The sequence below is a fragment of the Bombina bombina genome, chromosome 1, assembly GCF_027579735.1.
Source record: "Bombina bombina isolate aBomBom1 chromosome 1, aBomBom1.pri, whole genome shotgun sequence".
NCBI classification, from domain to species: Eukaryota; Metazoa; Chordata; class Amphibia; order Anura; family Bombinatoridae; genus Bombina; species Bombina bombina.
In genome coordinates, this window is record NC_069499.1 from 642031803 (window position 1) to 642052758 (window position 20956).

A 20956-nucleotide genomic window follows, 5' to 3' on the forward strand; every position below is an offset into this window, starting at 1 on the left:
GTTGAAGCATTCGGTATACACTAAATATCCTGCGTTACCGTAACAGTACGCCAGCATCAAGTTAGCAATAAATATTTAACACCATGTAACAACTGTTACACAGATAAAGACAAGATTTGGCGAGACAAATACAACCATTTACCTCAATGCAGTAGTAACAAATTTCCACACAGCATAAGATTTTTTGATACAAACTGCAGCTACACTGATAATAATGAGAGCAAGTATCAACTTTCCTTTACTAACTTTATGCGCTACTGAAGCATACTGTACATACTAAGCACCTCATACTACTGGGGAGTACACTAGAATTCAGTCAGCATACAGCAATATATCTATTGACACATAATTAGTTTATTTGCCATTAACTGCAGTTATGCTGACATCTATGTAAGCTATTAGTAACTCCCTTTGTATAGGTTAGCTGCTATTTTAGTAGATCGTATACACCAAGTACCTCCTGCTACTGTGCTCATAGCAACATCAAGCAACAATTTTTCTTATCTCGAATTATCCCAAAACTTGTGAGATACACAACTACAACTTACAACTTAATTGTATTATTCACTAGTATAGTAAACGCTACTCCTGTACCACACACTCATTTGTAATCGAAACTCAACAGCAATACACACAGCTGATTTAACACATACGTAGTGGAGCAGATTACTGTAGATTAATTATTATTCACAATAAGCCATCTGCATGTTGGTACAGCAATGCATGACTAACCAGGAGCTGAACCGACATTGTTCAGTTACTTGTACTCTAGTTGGGTATATATTTCTGCATACATCTTTGCATACCTCATTCTAGTTAATAGCTTGTGGTATCGCCAACCAAATTTGAATACTATTCTATATTATAATTAGGTATTAACCTTTTACTAATATTGGCCTACTCTCACATTAAGATTTGGGTTCACCAGTATAATACTAGATGAGATTATTTATATTCCAATACCATACAATTTGTGCCCTATTTTTCATACGCTTGGATGCACTATACTATGCCATGACTCTTTAATGGAGTCAGCATTAGAAAACATCTTCTTACAGACAGCAGACGGGGAGAAAGGTATCCTCGGCCTCTCCCATTCCTGTGCTATAATCTCCATGGCACGGTCTGGCACAGGAAAAACCTCCACAGAGGAAGGAACATCAAAGTATTTATTAAGTTTACTAGACTTCTTAGGGTTGACGACAGTTAAAGGAGTCTACCAAGGTAGCTAAAAATCTCCTTTAAGAGTAAATGGAGGTGTTCAAGCTTAAATCTGAAGGATACTACTATCGGGTGAAGGAATTATACTGTCTGAATCCGAGATTTCACCCTCAGAGGCTACCAACGTATCTTCATCAGACTTATGAGAAAGGGCAACTTGGGCAGCTGAAACTGGAGCAGAAACCTTACCATACTAAAGAAATCTTTAGTAGCTTCCACATAATATTTAAAAGCTCTTACCACATCCAAAGAATGTAAGGATCTTTCCAAAGAATTCTTAGGATTAGAATTCACAACCTTAGGTATCAGAAGAGATAGCCAAAAGGAACAACACTTTCCAAGAAAGTAGTTTATTGTCCAAAGAATGCATAGGCTCAAATGGAGGAGCCTGTAAAGCCTTCATAACCAAATTAAGACCCCAAGGAGGAGAAATTGATTTAATGACAGGCTTAATACGAACTAAAGCCTGTACAAAACAGTGAATATCAGGAAGTATAGCAATCTTTCTGTGAAATAAAACAGAAAGAGCAGAGATTTGTCCCTTCAAGGAACTTGCAGACAAACCCTTATCCAAACCATCCTGAAGAAACTGTAAAATTCTAGGAATTCTAAAAGAATGCCAAGAGAATTTATGAGAACACCATGAAATGTAAGTCTTCCAAACTCTATAATAAATCTTTCTAGAGACAGATTTACGAGCTTGTAACATAGTATTAATCACTGAGTCAGAGAAACCTCTATGACTTAGCACTAAGCGTTCAATTTCCATACCTTCAAATTTAATGATCTGAGATCCTGATGGAAAATGTAAGCAGGATGATAACTCCAAGGAAGTGTCAGCGGTGCGCATCCACTACTTCCGCCTGAACATCCCTGGACAGGTATCTGGGAAGTTTCTTGTTTAGATGAGAGGCCATGAGATCTATCTCTGGAAGACCCCACATCTGAACAATCTGAGAAAAAACATCTGGATGGAGGGACCACTCCCCTTGATGTAAAGTCTGATGGCTGAGATAATCCGCCTCCCAATTGTCTACACCTGGGATATGCACTGCAGAGATTAGACAGGAGCTGGGTTCCGCCCAAGCAAGTTTCCAAGATACTTCTTTCATAGCTTGGGGACTGTAAGTCCCACCCTGATTGACATGCCACAGTTGTGATATTGTCTGTCTGAAAACAAATGAACAGTTCTCTCTTTAACAGAGGCCAAAACTGAAGAGCTCTTAGAATTGCACAGAGTTCTCAAATATTTATTGGTAATCTCGCTCGCCTCTTGAGATTTCCAAACCCCTTGTGCTGTCAGAGATCCCCAAAAAGCTCCCCAACCTGAAAGACTTGCATCTGTTGTGATCACAGTCCAGGTTGGCCGAACAAAAGAAGCCCCTTGAACTAAACAATGGTGATCTATCCACCACGTCAGAGTGTCGAACATTGGGATTTAAGGATATTAATTGTGATATCTTTGTATAATCCCTGCATCATTGGTTCAGCATACAAAGCTGTAGAGGTCTCATGTGAAAACGAGCAAAGGGGATTGCGTCCGATGCTGCAGTCATGAGACCTAAAACTTCCATGCACATAGCCACTGAAGGGAATGACTGAGACTGAAGGTGCTGGCAGGCTGCAACCAATTTTAAACGTCTCTTTGTCTGTTAGAGACAGAGTCATGGACACTGAATCTATCTGGAAGCCTAAAAAGGTGACCCTTGTCTGAGGAATCAAGAAACATTTTGGTAAATTGATCCTCCAACCATGTTTCCGAAGCAAAAACACTAGTTGATTCGTGTGAGATTCTGCAGAACGTAAAGACTGAGCTAGTACCAAGATATTGTCCAAATAAGGAAACACCGCAATACCCTGTTCTCTGATTACAGAGAGTAGGGCACCTAGAACCTTTGAAAAGATTCTTGGAGCTGTTAGGCCAAATGGAAGAGCAACAAATTGGTAATGCTAGTCTAGAAATGAGAATCTCAGGAACTGTTAAAGTTCTGGTTGAATCGGAATATGAAGGTATGCATCCTGCAAGTCTATTGTGGACATACAATGTCATCGCTGAACAAAAGGCAGAATAGTCCTTATAGTCACCATCTTGAAAGTTGGTACTCTTACTTAACGATTCAAAATTTTCAGATCCAGAACTGGTCTGAATAAATTTTCATTCTTTGGGACAATGAATAGCTTTGAATAAAACCCCAAACCTTTTTCCCTGAAAAGGAACTGGCATGATTACCCCTGGAGACTCCAGGTCTGAAACCCTTCAGGAAAGCCTGAGCTTTTACTGGATTTGCTGGGATACGCAAGATAAATCTTCTCACCGGGGGTCTTACTCTGAATCCTATACGATACCCTTTAGAGACAATGCTCTGAATCCATTGATTTTGGACAGAATTTATCCAAATAGCCTTGAAAAACCTTAATCTGCCCCCTACCAGCTGAGCTGGAATGAGGGCCGCACCTTCATGCTGAGTAAGGGGCTGACTTTGGTTTCTTAAATGGCTTGGATTTATTCCAATTTGAGGAAGGCTTCCAATTGGAAACAGATTCCTTGGGGGAAGGATTGGGTTTTTGTTCCTTATTTTGATGAAAGGAAAGAAAACGTTTAGAAGCCTTAGATTTACCCTTAGGTTTTTTATCCTGAGGCAGAAAGACTCCCTTTCCCCCAGTAACAGTTGAAATAATAGAATCCAACTGAGAACCAAATAAATTATTACCTTGGAAAGAAAGAGATAGTAATCTAGATTTAGATGTCATATCAGCATTCCAAGATTTAAGCCACAAAGCTCTTCTAGCTAAAATAGCTAAAGACATGGATCTAACATCAATTTTGATAATATCAAAGATGGCATCACAAATAAAATGATTAGCATATTGCAGTAAGCGAATACTGCTAGATATGTCAGAATCCAATTCTTGTTGCGCTAAATTCTCCAACCAGAAAGTTGATGCAGCCGCAACATCAGCCAAAGAAATTGCAGGTCTGAGAAGATGACCTGAATATAAATAGGCTTTCCTTAGATGAGATTCAAGCTTCCTATCTAAAAGGATCCTTAAAGGAAGTTTTATCTCCCATAGGAACAGTGGTACGTTTAGCAAGAGTAGAAATAGCCCCATCAACTTTGGGGATTTTTCCCCAAAACTCTATAGAATTTGCTGGTAAAGGATACAATTTTTTAAACCTTGAAGATGGAATAAAATTAGTACCTGGCTTATTCCATTCCTTAGAAATCATATCAGAATAGGAAAAACCCCTGGAGAAACCACAGGAGGTTTAAAAACAGCATTTAAACGTTTATTAGACTTAACGTCAAGAGGACTGGTTACCTCAATATCCAAAGTAATTAACGCTTCTTTTAATAAAGAACAAATATACTCTATTTTAAATAAATAAGTAGATTTGTCAGTGTCAATGTCTGAGGAAGGATCTTCTGTATCAGATAGATCCTCATCAGAGGAGGATAAATTATGTTGTTGGTCATTTGAAATTATCATCAACTGAATGAGAAGTTTTAAAAGACCTTTTACGTTTATTAGAAGGTGGAAATGCAGATAAAGCCTTCTGGATAGAATCAAACAAATTCTTTAAAATTCATAGGTATATCATGTACATTAGAAGTTGAAGAAACTGTAACTGGCAATGTACTATTACTGATGGACACACTATCTGCATGTAAAAGTTTATCATGACAACTATTACAAATGACATTCGGAGAAATAATTTCCACAATCTTACAACAAATGCACTTAGCTTTGGTAGAACCGATGTCAGGCAGCAAAGTTCCAACAGATACTTCTGAGACAGGATCAGATTGAGACATCTTGCAAAATGTAAAAGAAAACAACATATAAAGCAAAATGATCAATTTCCTTATATGACAGTTTCAGGAATGGGAAAAAAATGCAAATAGCATAGCCCTCTGATAGAGAAAAAAGGCAAGAGGCAAACAACAATGGGGTATTAAAATAATGAAAAAGTTTGGCGCTAAGTATGACGCAATAAAGTCTAGCATTTGGCGCACCCGCGGGCCTAATACCGCCCGCAATTTGCAAGAAAGTAGTCAATTGAAAAAAAGACTAAACCCAAGGCAAGAAAATTTTCTTAAAAATGTTTATTTTCTCTAAATATGAAACAGACAGTCGGCAGAAGGAAATACATGAACCTGACTCATTGCAAATATAAGTACAATACATATATTTAGAACTTTATATAAATGCATAAAGTGCCAAACCATAGCTGGGGTGCCTTAAGTAATAAAAAAACATAATTTATGCTTACCTGATAAATTCCTTTCTCCTGTAGTGTAGTCAGTCCACGGGTCATCCATTACTTATGGGATATTAACTCCTCCCTAACAGGAAGTGCAAGAGGATCACCTAAGCAGAGCTGCTATATAGCTCCTCCCCTCTACGTCATACCCAGTCATTCGACCGAAAACCAAACGAGAAAGGAGAAACTATAGGGTGCAGTGGTGACTGGAGTTTAATTTAAAATTTAGACCTGCCATAAAAAACAGGGCGGGCCGTGGACTGACTACACTACAGGAGAAAGGAATTTATCAGGTAAGCATAAATTATGTTTTCTCCTGTTAAGTGTAGTCAGTCCACGGGTCATCCATTACTTATGGGATACCAATACCAAAGCTAAAAGTACACGGATGACGGGAGGGACAGGCAGGATCTTTACACGGAAGGAACCACTGCCTGAAGAACCTTTCTCCCAAAAACAGCCTCAGAAGAAGCAAAAGTGTCAAATTTGTAAAATTTGTAAAAAGTATGAAGAGAAGACCAAGTTGCAGCCTTGCAAATCTGTTCAACAGAGGCCTCATTCTTAAAGGCCCACGTGGAAGCCACAGCTCTAGTGGAATGAGCTGTAATTCTTTCAGGAGGCTGCTGTCCAGCAGTCTCATAGGCTAAACGTATTATGCTACGAAGCCAGAAAGAGAGGGAGGTAGCAGAAGCTTTCTGACCTCTCCTCTGTCCAGAATAAACGACAAACAGGGAAGAAGTTTGGCGAAAATCTTTAGTTGCCTGTAAATAAAATTTTAGGGCACGGACTACGTCCAGATTGTGTAGAAGTCGTTCCTTCTTTGAAGAAGGGTTAGGACATAATGAAGGAACAACAATCTCTTGATTGATATTCCTATTAGTGACCACCTTAGGTAAGAACCCAGGTTTAGTACGCAGAACTACCTTGTCTGAATGAAAAATCAGATAAGGAGAATCACAATGTAAGGCCGATAACTCAGAGACTCTTCGAGCCGAGGAAATAGCCATTAAAAACAGAACTTTCCAAGATAACAGCTTGATATCAATGGAATGAAGGGGTTCAAACGGAACACCCCGTAAAACGTTAAGAACTAAGTTTAAGCTCCACGGTGGAGCAACAGTCTTAAACACAGGCTTAATCCTGGCCAAAGCCTGACAAAAGGCCTGAACGTCTGGAACTTCTGACAGACGTTTGTGCAAAAGGATTGACAGAGCTGAGATCTGTCCCTTTAAAGAACTAGCAGATAAACCCTTTTCTAAACCTTCTTGTAGAAAAGACAATATCCTAGGAATCCTAACCTTACTCCATGAGTAACTCTTGGATTCGCACCAATGTAAGTATTTACGCCATATTTTATGGTAAATTTTCCTGGTAACAGGTTTCATAGCCTGTATTAAGGTATCAATTACTGACTCCGAAAATCCACGCTTTGATAAAATCAAGCGTTCAATCTCCATGCAGTCAGCTTCAGAGAAATTAGATTTTGATGTTTGAAAGGACCCTGAATTAGAAGGTCCTGTCTCAGAGGCAGAGACCATGGTGGACAGGACGACATGTCCACTAGATCTGCATACCAGGTCCTGCGTGGCCACTGGCAATCAATCGAGGAAGCATCGGGAAGGGTGGAAACACATAAGCCATCTTGAAGTTCCAAGGTGCTGTCAGAGCATCTATCAGAACCGCTCCCGGGTCCCTGGACCTGGACCCGTAACAAGGAAGCTTGGCGTTCTGGCGAGACGCCATGAGATCCATATCTGGTTTACCCCAATGCCAAAGTATTTGGGCAAAGACCTCCGGATGAAGTTCCCACTCCCCGGATGAAAAGTCTGGCGACTTAGGAAATCCACCTCCCAGTTCTCCACGCCTGGGATGTGGATCGCTGATAGGTGGCAAGAGTGAGACTCTGCCCAGAGAATTATCTTTGAGACTTCCATCATCGCTAGGGAACTCCTTGTCCCTCCATGATGGTTGATGTAAGCCACAGTCGTGATGTTGTCCGACTGAAATCTGATGAACCTCAGAGATGCTAGCTGAGGCCAAGCTAGAAGGGCATTGAAAACTGCTCTTAATTCCAGAATGTTTATGGGAAGGAGACTCTCCTCCTGAGTCCATGATCCCTGAGACTTCAGGGAATTCCAGACAGCGCCCCAACCTAGCAGGCTGGCGTCTGTTACAATTGTCCAATCTGGTCTGCTGAAGGGCATCCCCTTGGACAGGTGTGGCCGAGAGAGCCACCATAGAAGAGAATTTCTGGTCTCCTGATCCAGATTCAGCATAGGGGACAAATCTGAGTAATCCCCATTCCACTGACTTAGCATGCACAACTGCAGTGGTCTGAGATGCAGGCGTGCAAAGGGAACTATGTCCATTGCCGCTACCATTAAACCGATTACCTCCATGCATTGAGCCACTGACGGGTGTGGAATGGAATGAAGGACACGGCAAGCATTTAGGAGTTTTGTTAACCTGTCCTCTGTCAGGTAAATTTTCATTTCTACCGAATCTATAAGAGTCCCTAAGAAGGGAACTCTTGTGAGTGGCAATAGAGAACTCTTTCCTTCGTTCACCTTCCACCCATGTGACCTTAGAAATGCCAGTACTAACTCTGTATGAGACTTGGCAGCTTGGAAACTTGATGCTTGTATCAGAATGTCGTCTAGGTACGGAGCTACCGATATTCCTCGCGGTCTTAGTACCGCCAGAAGAGAACCCAGAACCTTTGTGAAGATTCTTGGAGCAGTAGCTAACCCGAAGGGAAGAGCTACAAACTGGTAATGCCTGTCTAGAAAGGCAAACCTTAGATACCGGTAATGATCCTTGTGAATCGGTATGTGAAGGTACGCATCCTTTAAATCCACTGTGGTCATGTACTGACCCTTTTGGATCATGGGTAAGATTGTCCGAATAGTTTCCATTTTGAACGATGGAACTCTTAGGAATTTGTTTAGGATCTTTAAGTCCAAGATTGGTCTGAAGGTTCCTTCTTTCTTGGGAACCACAAACAGATTTGAGTAAAACCCTTGTCCGTGTTCTGACCGCGGAACCGGGTGGATCACTCCCATTAGTAAAAGATCTTGTACACAGCGTAGAAACGCCTCTTTCTTTATCTGGTTTGTTGACAACCTTGAAAGATGAAATCTCCCTTTTGGAGGAGAAGCTTTGAAGTCCAGAAGATATCCCTGAGATATGATCTCTAACGCCCAGGGATCCTGGACATCTCTTGCCCAAGCCTGGGCGAAGAGAGAAAGTCTGCCCCCCACTAGATCCGTTTCCGGATCGGGGGCCCTCACTTCATGCTGTCTTAGGGGCAGCAGCAGGTTTTCTGGCCTGCTTGCCCTAGTTCCAGGTCTGGTTAGGTTTCCAGCCCTGTCTGTAGCGAGCAACAGTTCCTTCCTGTTTTGGAGTGGAGGAAGTTGATGCTGCTCCTGCCTTGAAGTTGCGAAAGGCACGAAAATTAGACTGTCTAGCCCTTGGTTTGGCTCTGTCTTGAGGTAGGGCATGTCCCTTACCTCCAGTAATGTCAGCGATAATTTCTTTCAAACCGGGCCCGAATAAGGTCTGCCCCTTGAAAGGTATGTTAAGCAATTTAGATTTAGAAGTCACATCAGCTGACCAGGATTTAAGCCACAGCGCTCTGCGCGCCTGAATGGCGAATCCGGAGTTCTTAGCCGTAAGTTTAGTTAAATGTACTACGGCATCAGAAATAAATGAATTAGCTAGCTTAAGGACTCTAAGCTTGTCTGTGATCTCATCCAATGTAGCTGAGCTAATGGTCTCTTCCAGAGACTCAAACCAAAATGCCGCCGCAGCCGTGACAGGCGCAATGCATGCAAGGGGTTGCAATATAAAACCTTGTTGAACAAACATTTTCTTAAGGTAACCCTCTAACTTTTTATCCATTGGATCTGAAAAAGCACAGCTATCCTCCACCGGGATAGTGGTACGCTTAGCTAAAGTAGAAACTGCTCCCTCCACCTTAGGGACCGTCTGCCATAAGTCCCGTGTGGTGGCGTCTATTGGAAACATTTTTCTAAATATAGGAGGGGGTGAGAAAGGCACACCGGGTCTATCCCACTCCTTGTTAACAATTTCTGTAAGCCTTTTAGGTATAGGAAAAACGTCAGTACACGTCGGTACCGCAAAATATTTATCCAGCCTACATATTTTCTCTGGGATTGCAACCGTGTTACAATCATTCAAAGCCGCTAATACCTCCCCTAGTAACACACGGAGGTTCTCAATCTTAAATTTAAAATTTGAAATGTCTGAATCCAGTTTATTTGGATCAGATCCGTCACCCACAGAATGAAGCTCTCCGTCTTCATGTTCTGCAAATTGTGACGCAGTATCAGACATGGCCCTAGTATTTTCAGCGCACTCTGTTCTCACTCCAGAGTGGTCGCGTTTACCCCTAAGTTCTGGCAATTTAGATAAAACTTCAGTCATAACATTAGCCATGTCTTGCAAGGTGATTTGTAATGGCCGCCCTGATGTACTTGGCGTCACAATATCACGCACCTCCTGAGCGGGAGATGCAGGTACTGACACGTGAGGAGAGTTAGTCGGCATAACTTCCCCCTCGTTGTCTGGTGAAATTTTCTTTACATGTACAGATTGGCTTTTACTTAAAGTAGCATCAATGCAATTAGTACACAAATTTCTATTGGGCTCCACATTGGCCTTTGAACATATTGCACAAAGAGATTCCTCTGTGTCAGACATGTTTAAACAAACTAGCAATTAAACCAGCAAGCTTGGAAATACTTTTCAAATAAATTTACAAGAAATATAAAAAACGTTACTGTGCCTTTAAGAAGCACACAAAAAACTGTCACAGTTGAAATAACATGAACCGGATAAGTTATAGAAACCAAATTTTCACATTAAATGTATTAATTTAGCAAAGGATTGCACCCACTAGCAAATGGATGATTAACCCCTTAATACAAAAAAAACGGATAACAATAAAATATATACGTTTTTATCACAGTCAAAGCACAGTCTCACAGGTCTGCTGTGAGTGATTACTTCCCTCAAAACTAGTTTTGGAGACCCCTGAGCTCTGTAGAGACGTCCTGGATCATGCAGGGAGAACAGGAAGACTTGTGACTGAATTTTTACTGCGCAGTAAAAGCGCCAAAATAGGCCCCTCCCACTCATACTACAACAGTGGGGAAGCTCAGTAAACTGATTTTATTCAAAACAAACGACAGCCATGTGGAAAATAATGCCCAAATAAATTTTCACCAAGTACCTCAGAGAAAAAACGATTAACATGCCAGTAAACGTTTTAAATATAAATATATGAGATGTTAATAAAAAGCCTGTTGCTAGTCGCTTTCACTGCAGAGAGGCTATAAGTTATATATATACAGTATTTTCTTAGTGAAGTGCCATTCCCCAGAAATACTTCAGTGCAAGCATACACACATATCAGCCTGATACCAGTTACTACTACTGCATTTAAGGCTGTACTTACATTACACCGGTATTAGCAGTATTTTCTCAGTCAATTCCATTCCTTAGAAAATAATATACTGCAACATACCTCCTTGCAGGTGAACCCTGCCCGCTGTCCCCTGTTCTGAAGTTACCTCGCTCCTCAGAATGGCCGAGAACAGCAAATGGATCTTAGTTACGTCCGCTAAGATCATACACAACTCAGGTAGATTCTTCTTCTAATGCTGCCTGAGAAAAAACAACACACTCCGGTGCCGTTTAAAATAACAAACTTTTGATTGAAGAAATAAAAACTAATTTTAATAACCACAGACCTCTCACACGTCCTATCTATTAGTTAGGTGCAAGAGAATGACTGGGTATGACGTAGAGGGGAGGAGCTATATAGCAGCTCTGCTTGGGTGATCCTCTTGCACTTCCTGTTAGGGAGGAGTTAATATCCCATAAGTAATGGATGACCCGTGGACTGACTACACTTAACAGGAGAAACATACTTACCAAAAAAAACCCATCCACATGTAGCAGATAGCCAAACCAGTACTGAAACAGTTATCAGTAGAGGTAATGGTAAATTGAGAGTATATCGTCGATCTGAAAAGGGAGGTAGGAAATGAATCTCTACGACCAATATCAGAGAACCTATGAAATAGACCCCCGTTAGGGAAATCATCTTATTCAATAAGTGATACTCCCTTCACGTCCCTCTGACATTCGCTGTACTCTGAGAGGAATCGGGCTTCAACACTGCTGAGAAGCGCATATCAACGTAGAAATCTTAGCACAAACTTACTTCACCACCTCCATAGGAGGCAAAGTTTGTAAAACTGAATTGTTGGTGTGGTGAGGGGTGTATTTATAGGCATTTTGAGGTTTGGGAAACTTTGCCTCTCCTGGTAGGATTGTATATCCCATACGTCACTAGCTCATGGACTCTTGCCAATTACATGAAAGAAATATGTCTGTCATAATTGTCCTCTGGCTACGATATACAGCACTAAATGTACCTGCTAATAGCCTATGAGAGTGCAGACAAACTACATACTTACCTAATAAGCACACACACTACTGGACTGACAGCAGAGCATCTGAAAATGTGGAGTATAACGGTCCAACAAGAGGAGGCTAGGGACTGGTCCCCGCAACACTTGTAGCAGGCCTGTGACTAACTCCCACTGGGTGTAATTGCCACTACCCCCATAAACTTCCGTCTGTCCAAACAGTAGCTCTCTGAGGGGTAAATGGGCCTCAAATCGGTCTGAGGACCCTTCTCACAGAAACACCTGGAGCACCTCCATTCATCACCTCCCTCCAGAGAGAACAAAGATAAGACTAGTTGGGTGGAAAGTTTTTTTTTTAGTGCTCTTGGAGTTTTGGGAATATTTGCCTCCTCCTAGTGGCCAGCAGTGTCATTCTCAGGAGTAATGGCTTGTGGACCATCACCACCTTTATGAAAAAGTTAAGTTTCATGAATCACCTAGTGCACAATGTTTTACAAAATAGTTTGTTTTTCAGGAGGTTAGATAGATTTACACAATTGCTGATAACATGTTTGCAATCCCCCACATATTTCTTACTGTTCGGTGTGAGGCTTCGATGCCAGACTGTCAGTATCTTATTAAGCTCTTGCACAAATGTTAGATAATACAGGTCTGTAAAGATGTTCACCATTCGGCTATTTTCCAGGAGATACTGCAAGAGAAAATAGAATTACTTCCCATATGACTATAAAGTTTCTCCCTAAACATTACTCATGTTCAAAAGACCTGCTTTCAGTATGTAAATAATTCAAACCCTTGACTTTGTGAGCAAATGTTTGTCAAATATAAGAAACAAAAAAAAGGTAATTTATAGCATTATACTAACCTGCTGGATGCCAAGACATAGGTAGAAAATACTGTCTGGTTCGTATCTCTCTCCATTAGGTCGTGTTATTTCCTTCACAAACTGTGCTAGGCCATAATTTAGCTCTGCAGCTGTACAGGCTAAGATGTCCTCTTTTATACGCATAGGCTTAGCTGCTCAGTAAAAATTCAGAGTAAAGTATAAAGTTAGAAGAAAACTGATGTGGCTTTGAGTATTAAAAAATGATATGCAAAGTTTAAGGGGGGAAACTAAATTTTTTTAACTTAATTTGGTTCCTTAGTTCACTTACGTCCAAAACGTATCTCCTCTCCTTTGTGAGGATCAACACCTTCGTACTTTTTCTGCACCCAGGTTTTCCATGCATTTACGCCATAAGTGTAACTAAGGCTGGTGCTGTTCCTCTGTATGCTTAGAGAATCTCGGGAGCTGCTCTCTCTTTCTGACAGTAGCATACGCTTTGGACCCTGCCAAAGAGGAAGTGATGTGACAAGCCCTCTAATGTCCCCAATGTAGACAGAGGGTTCACAAATATTTGTTTCTGAAAATATAATATGAACCGGAAAATATTGCACTTACCTTTCGTAAGATTCGGGAAGCCTCTGGTTCAGACACATCATCTGTTCCCACTAGTCCACAGTCAAAGAGGAAATCCACACTTTGATTAATGTCTAGTGTGTCTGTGAAACCAATACAGCACAATGTAAAACCCATTTAGCTTTAATCTTAGGAAAATTGCACTGATGTGGAAGAGATCTTACGTTTTGGGAAGTCCGCCTCAAAGTCTTGTCCAGGTTCCTCAAGTACATTTGCCATTTTCGCAGCCATGGCTAGAACATCATCTCGTGCTGGACCAAAGAGGTCACAGTCCTCTAGCAGTCCTTCAGCACTCTGATCACTAGCAAGTTCTACAAGAACAATATAAAATTACTTATGCTCTCTCTAGGTCTTTTATATGCCATCATACAAATCAATTAAAACGCCAAATTAATGTTTAGCATAGTTTGTTCTCACCACACAAATCTGAAGATGCCTTGTCCAGCTCCTCAGCCTCTGCAATCATCTCAGCCATAGCTAGTATATCTGCCTCCAGGGGATTGGAAGGTATTTTAACTTTAAGTTCTTCAATGGTCTCAACAATCTTATCTGTGTTCTCTAAGGTGGTCGGCAGCAGCATCGGCACAGGCACCTAATAGAAATCAGCAAATTACAAGTGATTTAGGTAGAAGCAGCAACATATTAGAGAACACTAAAGCAGAGAGGATAGGGAGATAGATGACAAAGCAGAGCAATAAAACAGAAGTTTAAAACCATGAAATTAGCTAGGATGCAAAGCCTGAAAAAAAAAAAAAAAAAAACTACAGAAACGGGCAGTCAAAATAGAGAAGTTTCCAGTTTACTTCTATTATCAAATTTGCTGCGTCCCGTGGTATTCTTTGCTGAAGAAATACTTAGGTAGATGTCTGGGGCTCTATGTGGCAAGAAATAGTGCTGCCTCTAGTACTCTTGCAGATCAGTAACATTCTAGCAATATTGCTGCCATTTAGTGCTCCAGGCACGTACATGCTTCTGAGCTTGCTTTTCAACAAAAAATACTAAGATGATGAAAAAAAATAATAGAAGCGAATTAAACATTAATTAAAAATAAGTGCTTTCATATAGACATAACAGTTTATGCTATATTAAAGGGATGTGAAACTCAAAATGTTTCATTTCATGATTTTTCACACCTGTCCGCAAGTTAATAACCATGTTTACTAATCAGCTGATTTCACATGTGCTCCAGTTCAGATGTACTGAAAATTTGGCATGTCAGGTAGGCCTGAGGACAGGTTTGAAAAACAATTTATGCTTACCTTATAAATTATTTTCCTTCTTGGCAGTGAGAGTCCACAAAATCTATTCATAACCTATGGGAAATAATTCACCAGGCCATTATCCCACCTGCTTCCACTACTCTCTCAGTAGTTCAAGCCGAGGATAAGGAAAAGTAGACACACAAAAGGGGGTAACAGAAGTGCCATAAGACTGCCGCCACTACATTTCAGGGTGGGTTCATGGACTCACTGCTAAGAAAGTAAATAATTTATCAGGTAAGCATTAATTGTGTTTTCTTTCTAATGGCAGTGAGAGTCCACAAAATCCATTTATAACCTATGTGAAACCAATACCCAAGCTATGGAGTCCACAGGGAGGAAAGGCAGTCCTAAATACTAGGCATCACCACTTGAAGCTCTCTCACAAAAGACACCTCTGCTGAGGCAAAAACATCTAATCTGTAAAAAAGTATTTAAAGAGGATCAAGTAGCAGCCATACATTTCAGTTCAACTGAAGCCTCATTCTTGATGGCCCAGAAGAAGAGACTGCAAGAGTAATATGGGCTGTATTCCTTGAAGGAGGTGTCTGACCCACTTCTATATAAGCCATGTGATTAAAACTTCTGAGCCAGAAGGATAGGGTAAAAGCTGTGGCTTTCTGATCTTTGTGCTAAGCAGAATGCAGAATAAACTAGGAAGATAATTGATGAAACTCCTTGGTAGCATGAAGATAGAACTTCAAGGCTCTAACCACATCCAGATTATTTAACAGCCTCTCCTTAGAGGAAGGAGGATTGGGACAAATATAGAACAATTTTTAATATTGAGGTTTCAAACAACCTTTGGTAAAACAAAAAACATATTTGTCTGCAGTACAGCCTTATCCGAATGAAATACTAGATAAGGCGTCTTCACAGTGGAGAGCAGACAATTCCGATACTCAACGAGCATAGGAAATAGCTAAGAGCAAAAACACTTTCCAAGTAAGTAACTTAATATCAATAGAATGCATAGGCTCAAAACGGAGCCTGTTGAAGCTCTTAGAACAAGATTAAGGATCCATGGAGGAGCAATACATTTGAAAAAAGGTCTAATTCTAGCATTAGCTTTAACAAACGACTAAACATATGGCAAAAGAGCCAACTTCTTATGCAACAAAACAGAAAAAGCAGAAATCTGGCCTTTAAGAGAACTAGCCGATAGGCCCTTCTCTAAACCATCCTGTAGAAACTGAAGAATACGCAGGGTCTTCACCTTTTGCCAAGGGAACCCACAGTCCGCACACAAAGACAGATAAGCCCTCCACAGCTTATGGTAAATGGCTTTCCAGCCTGAACTAGAATATCAATCATAGCCTCAGAGAATCCTCTCTGGGACAAAACTATGCGTTAAATCTCCATGCAGTCAGTCTCAAAGAATCTAGATTTTTATATAACGGACCCTGCACAAGAAGGTCAGGCCTCTAAAGTAGCCATCATGGAGGAGCAGACTACATTCTCATGAGGTCTGCATACAAAGTCCTGCGTGACCATGCAGGAGCTAACAAGATTGCTGGAATTTCCTCCTGTTTGATTCAAGCTATTACTTGAGGGAGCAGAACAATTGGAGGAAAGAGATACACTAGATTGAAATGCCAAACTACTGCTAATATGGCTGACCACTGCAGCTCCCATAGAACTGCTGGTTCTAGAGGAACTATGCTAAGCCTTCCTCTTCCTTTTGCCTGCAATCGGCATAGCACTCAAGGCAGCAGAAACCGCTGACTGTAATTGGGCTACAAAGTCATGAGGATAAACACTAACCACTCAAAGAGTTTGAGGAACGGGGTCGCAAGGCACAGCATTTGGAGAAAGGAGCAACCATATGGGGATGTAGTGCTGGCATATCAGGACAAACTTATATCTGCGAGTCCGCAGAGCAACCAGGATTAGCCTGAGCTGGCAGGGATATCGTAGGTGTCCTAATACCAGGACCCCAGAATGAGACTGAAAGACAGAAGTTAAGCATGAGTTACACAATTGTGCAGGATGACACACTGTGCTTGACCTGCAAAGCATACATTTATTAGATTCCAATAAAGTAGGGTAAATACCCTCCTAATATCTGAAGTAGAGTCCTCCATAATACAGTAAATATTATAATGAATTTAGACATACCCTAAGAACAGCGATATTAAAACCCTAATGTAGCCCACAGGTTAATACTTTGATTTGGGATGTCTCACCACCTCCAGTGAAGTGCTACTCTCCGTAATACAGTTATTATAATGAATTTAGACATACCCTAAGAACAGAGTTTACATTTCTAATGTAGCACACAGATTAATGCTTCGATTTGGGATGTCTCACCACCTCCAGTGAAGTGCTACTCTCCGTAAAACAGTTATTATAATCAATTTAGACATACCCTAAGAACAAAGATTAAATTTATTTCATGTAATTGGCAAGAGTCCATGAGCTAGTGATGTATGGGATATACAATCCTACCAAAGTTTCCCAAACCTCAAATGCCTATATCTACACCCCTCACCACACCCACAATTCAGTTTTACAAACTTTGCCTCCTATGGAGGTGGTGAAGTAAGTTTGAGCTAAGATTTCTACGTTGACATGTGCTTCTCAGCATTTTGAAGCCCGATTCCTCTCAGAGTACAGCGAATGTCAGAGGGATGTGAAGGGAGTATCACCTATTGAATACAATGATTTCCCTAACGGGGGTCTATTTCATAGGTTCTCTGCTATCGGTCGTAGAGATTCATCTCCTACCTCCATTTTCAGATCGACGATATACTCTCATATACCATTACCTCTACTGATAACTGTATCAGTACTGGTTTGGCTATCTGCTATATGTGGATGGGTGTTTTTATTACTTAAGACACCTCAGCTATGGTTTAGCACTTTAAGCATTAATATAAAGTTCTAAATATATGTATTGTACTTATATTTGCCATGAGTCAGGTTCATGTATTTCCTTTTGCAGATTGTCAGTTTCATATTTGGGGAAAATTAACATTAAAAAATATTTTTCTTACCTGGGGTTTAGTCTTTTTCAAATTGACTACATTTTTCTTGCAAATTGCGGGCAGGATTAGGCCCGCGGGTGCGCGTCGTTGACGCACGTTTGTTATATTCGGCACCGTAGTTGACGCCGAGTTCCTCACACAGGGTTGCGTCGTTAGTGACGCGAGTGTGTCATTTCCAGATGTTGGCGCCAAAAAATTTTCAGTTACGTTGTGCGTCATACTTGGCGCCAAATTTTTTCATTAATTTAATACCCCATTGCTATTTGCCTCTTGCCTTTTTTATGTCAGAGGGCTATGCTATTTGCATTTTTTTTCCCATTCCTGAAACTGTCATAAGGAAATTGACAAATTTTTTTTTTTATTTTACATTTTGCAAGATGTCTCAAACTGATGCTGCCTCAGAAGTATCTGTTGGAACTTTGCTGCCTGATGTCAGTTCTACTAAAGCTAAGTGCATTATATTTCCGAATGTCATTTGTATTGGTTATCATCATAAACTTTTACATGCAGATATTGCGTCCATCAGTAAATAGTACATTGCCTGTTCCTTCAACTTTTAATGTATATGTTATACCTATGAAATTTAAAGAATTTGTTACTGATTCTATTCAGAAGGCTTTGTCTGCTATTCTGCCTTCTAAATTAATATAAGGTCTTTTAAAACTTCTCATAAGGTTGATGCAATTTAAAATGACCAACATAATGAATTATCCTTCTCTGATGAGGATCTATCTGATTTAGAAGATCCTTCCTCAGATATTGACACTAACAAATCTACTTATTTATTTAAAAATGAAGTATTTTCGTTCTTTTCGTTGTGTTAATTATTTTGGATATCGTGGAAACTAGTCCTCTTGATATTAGAACTAGTAAATTCTGTTTTTAATCCTCCTGTGGTTCTGATATGATTTCTAAGGAATGGAATAAGCCGGGTACTTCTTTTATTCCTTCTTCAAGGTTTAAAAATTATATCCTTTTACCAACAATTTCTATAGAGTTTTGGGAAAAGATCCTCAAAGTTGATGAGGCTATTTCTACTCTTGCTGAACGTACCTCTATTCCTATGGAAGATAGTACTTACGTTCCTTTAGATAGGAAACTTGAATCTTATCTAAGGAAAGCTTATTTATATTCAAGTCGTCTCAGGCCTGCAATTTCTTTGGCTGATGTTGCAGCTGCATCAACATTTTTGTTGAAGAATTAGCGCAACAAAAATTGGATTCTGATTTATCTAGCATTGTTTGCTTACTGCAACATACTAAAGTGACCGGCTTCCTGGTCTGAATGAGCGTATCAATTACTCTTTCAGAAAAGCTTTTCTTGGCAAAAACTAGGCTTTCAATCTCCACTCAGTCAGCTTCAGAGAATCAAGATTTTGCTGAAGAAACGGACCTTGAACCAGCAGATCTCTGCGACAGGGTAAACGCCATGGTGGAGACGATGACATCCCCACCAGATCCGCAAACCACGTCCTCCGCGGACACAACGGAGCAATCAGAATGGTCAAAGCTTGCTCCTGCTTGATGCGGGCCACCACTCAAGGAAGAAGTGGTAAAGGAGGAAAAATTTGAATTAGGTTGAACTCCCAAGGTACCGCTAAGGCATCTATCAGTTCTGCCTGGGGATCCCTGGACAGCGACCCGTATCTGGGTAAGCTTGAAGTTGAGTCTGGACGCCATGAGATCTATCTCCGGCGTCCCCCATCTGTTGCAGATCTCCGAAAACACCTCGGGATGGAGAGACTATTCCCTCGGATGAAACTATTGTCTGCTGAGATAATCTGCTTCCCAGTTGTGCACACCTGGAATGTGGATCACTGAGAGTGAACAGTTGCGAGTCTCTGCCCATTCCAGAATCTGAGATACTTCCCTCATGGCTAAGAAGATTCCCCCCTGATGGTTTATGTAAGCCAGAGAGGTAATATTGTCCGACTGTAATCTGATTAACCGGGACCCGTAGTTCCAGGATATTTATCGGTAGACTCCTCTCAAGTCCACCTGCCCTGTGTCCTTTTGGCACCCCAAGCATCTCCCCATCCGTGGTCACAATCTCCCAGGATGGTCTCAAAAAGGATGTCCCCTGGGACAGCTGTCCCCGGACGGATCCACCAAGAGAGGGACTCCCTCACTCGGTTGTCCAGAGATATCTGTTGGTAGGGCCACAAACTTGAAGTGTTGTTACAGAAATGCGAATCTTAGGAACTTGAAGTGATCCTTGTGGATTGGCATGTGAAGGTAAGCATCCTTCAAATCTATTGTTGTCATGAATTGCCCCTCTTGAACAAGGGGCAGAATCAACCTGATCGTCTCCATTTTGAACAATGGGACTGAAACTTGTTTAGGCACTTTAGATTCCAGATTGGGCTGAACGTGCCCTCCGTTGGGACCACAATAAGGTTTGAATAATACCCCAGACCTCTTTCTGCCAGAGGGACTGGGGCAATAACTCAGAGAGGAGAGATCCCTCACACATCCTAGGAAGTCGTCTCTCTTCTCTGGTCTTGAAGATAAGTCCTGAACATCTATCCATGCCTCCGCAAAAAGGGATAGTCTGCACCCCCCCTCATGCCGATTTTGTCTCAGCGGGCTTCTTACTCCCTTGGACTGCTCTGTCTTTGCGGCAGGCTGTGCGAAGACCACAGGATTTTTCTTCTTATCCTGCGGTAAGAAAGCACCCTTGCCTCCCATGACCGTGGATATGATGGAATCCAGACCTGGACCACAGAACCTTCCCCTGAAACGGGAGGGAAAGTAATCTCAACGTAGAAGTCATCTCCGCAGACCACGACTTTAACCAGAGAGCCCTGCAGGCTAGAACAGAAAAACCTGATGTCTCCGCATTCAGGCGAATAATCTGCATATTTGCGTCGCGGATGAACGAATGAGCTACCCTTAAGGCCTTAATCCGTTCCTGTATGTCCTCGAGGAGGGTCTCCAGTTCGACCATAGCTGACAGAGCATCACACCAATATGTAGCGGCTCCAGCCACCATAGCGACTGCCGCTGCCGGTTGAAAAACAAACTTGGATTCCAATTTTTTATCCATGGGCTCCTTGAACGAAGAATTATCCTCTAGCAGAATAGTTGTTTGCTTAGCGAGTGTAGAGATGGCACCATCCACCTTAGGAATGGCCCCCCAAAGCTCAGGTTGCGAGTCCAGAACAGGGAACAGCTTTTTAAAAGAAGCAGACGGGAAGAAAGATGAACCAAGTCTCTCCCACTCATTCTTAATATTAGCCATCTTAACGGGAACTGGGAAGGCCTGTGATACTACCATGTCCTCGTACAACTTATCTAGCTTAGGTAATT

At 41.2% G+C, this 20956-nt stretch overlaps 1 protein-coding gene across 3 annotated transcripts in view; it reads right to left on the minus strand.

Annotated features, from left to right (window-relative positions):
• Positions 1–20956, minus strand: part of ZMYM3 (zinc finger MYM-type containing 3) — a 486348-nt gene that overhangs the window by 75369 nt on the left and 390023 nt on the right. For all 3 annotated transcript variants that reach the window (XM_053699094.1, XM_053699093.1, XM_053699092.1), the window contains exons 17-22: positions 13820–13994; positions 13567–13713; positions 13385–13485; positions 13098–13272; positions 12809–12960; positions 12520–12634 (exon numbers count right to left, since the gene is read on the minus strand). In XM_053699094.1, the coding sequence (XP_053555069.1) occupies positions 12520–12634; positions 12809–12960; positions 13098–13272; positions 13385–13485; positions 13567–13713; positions 13820–13994 (865 nt within the window). The remainder of the gene's footprint in view (positions 1–12519; positions 12635–12808; positions 12961–13097; positions 13273–13384; positions 13486–13566; positions 13714–13819; positions 13995–20956) is intronic.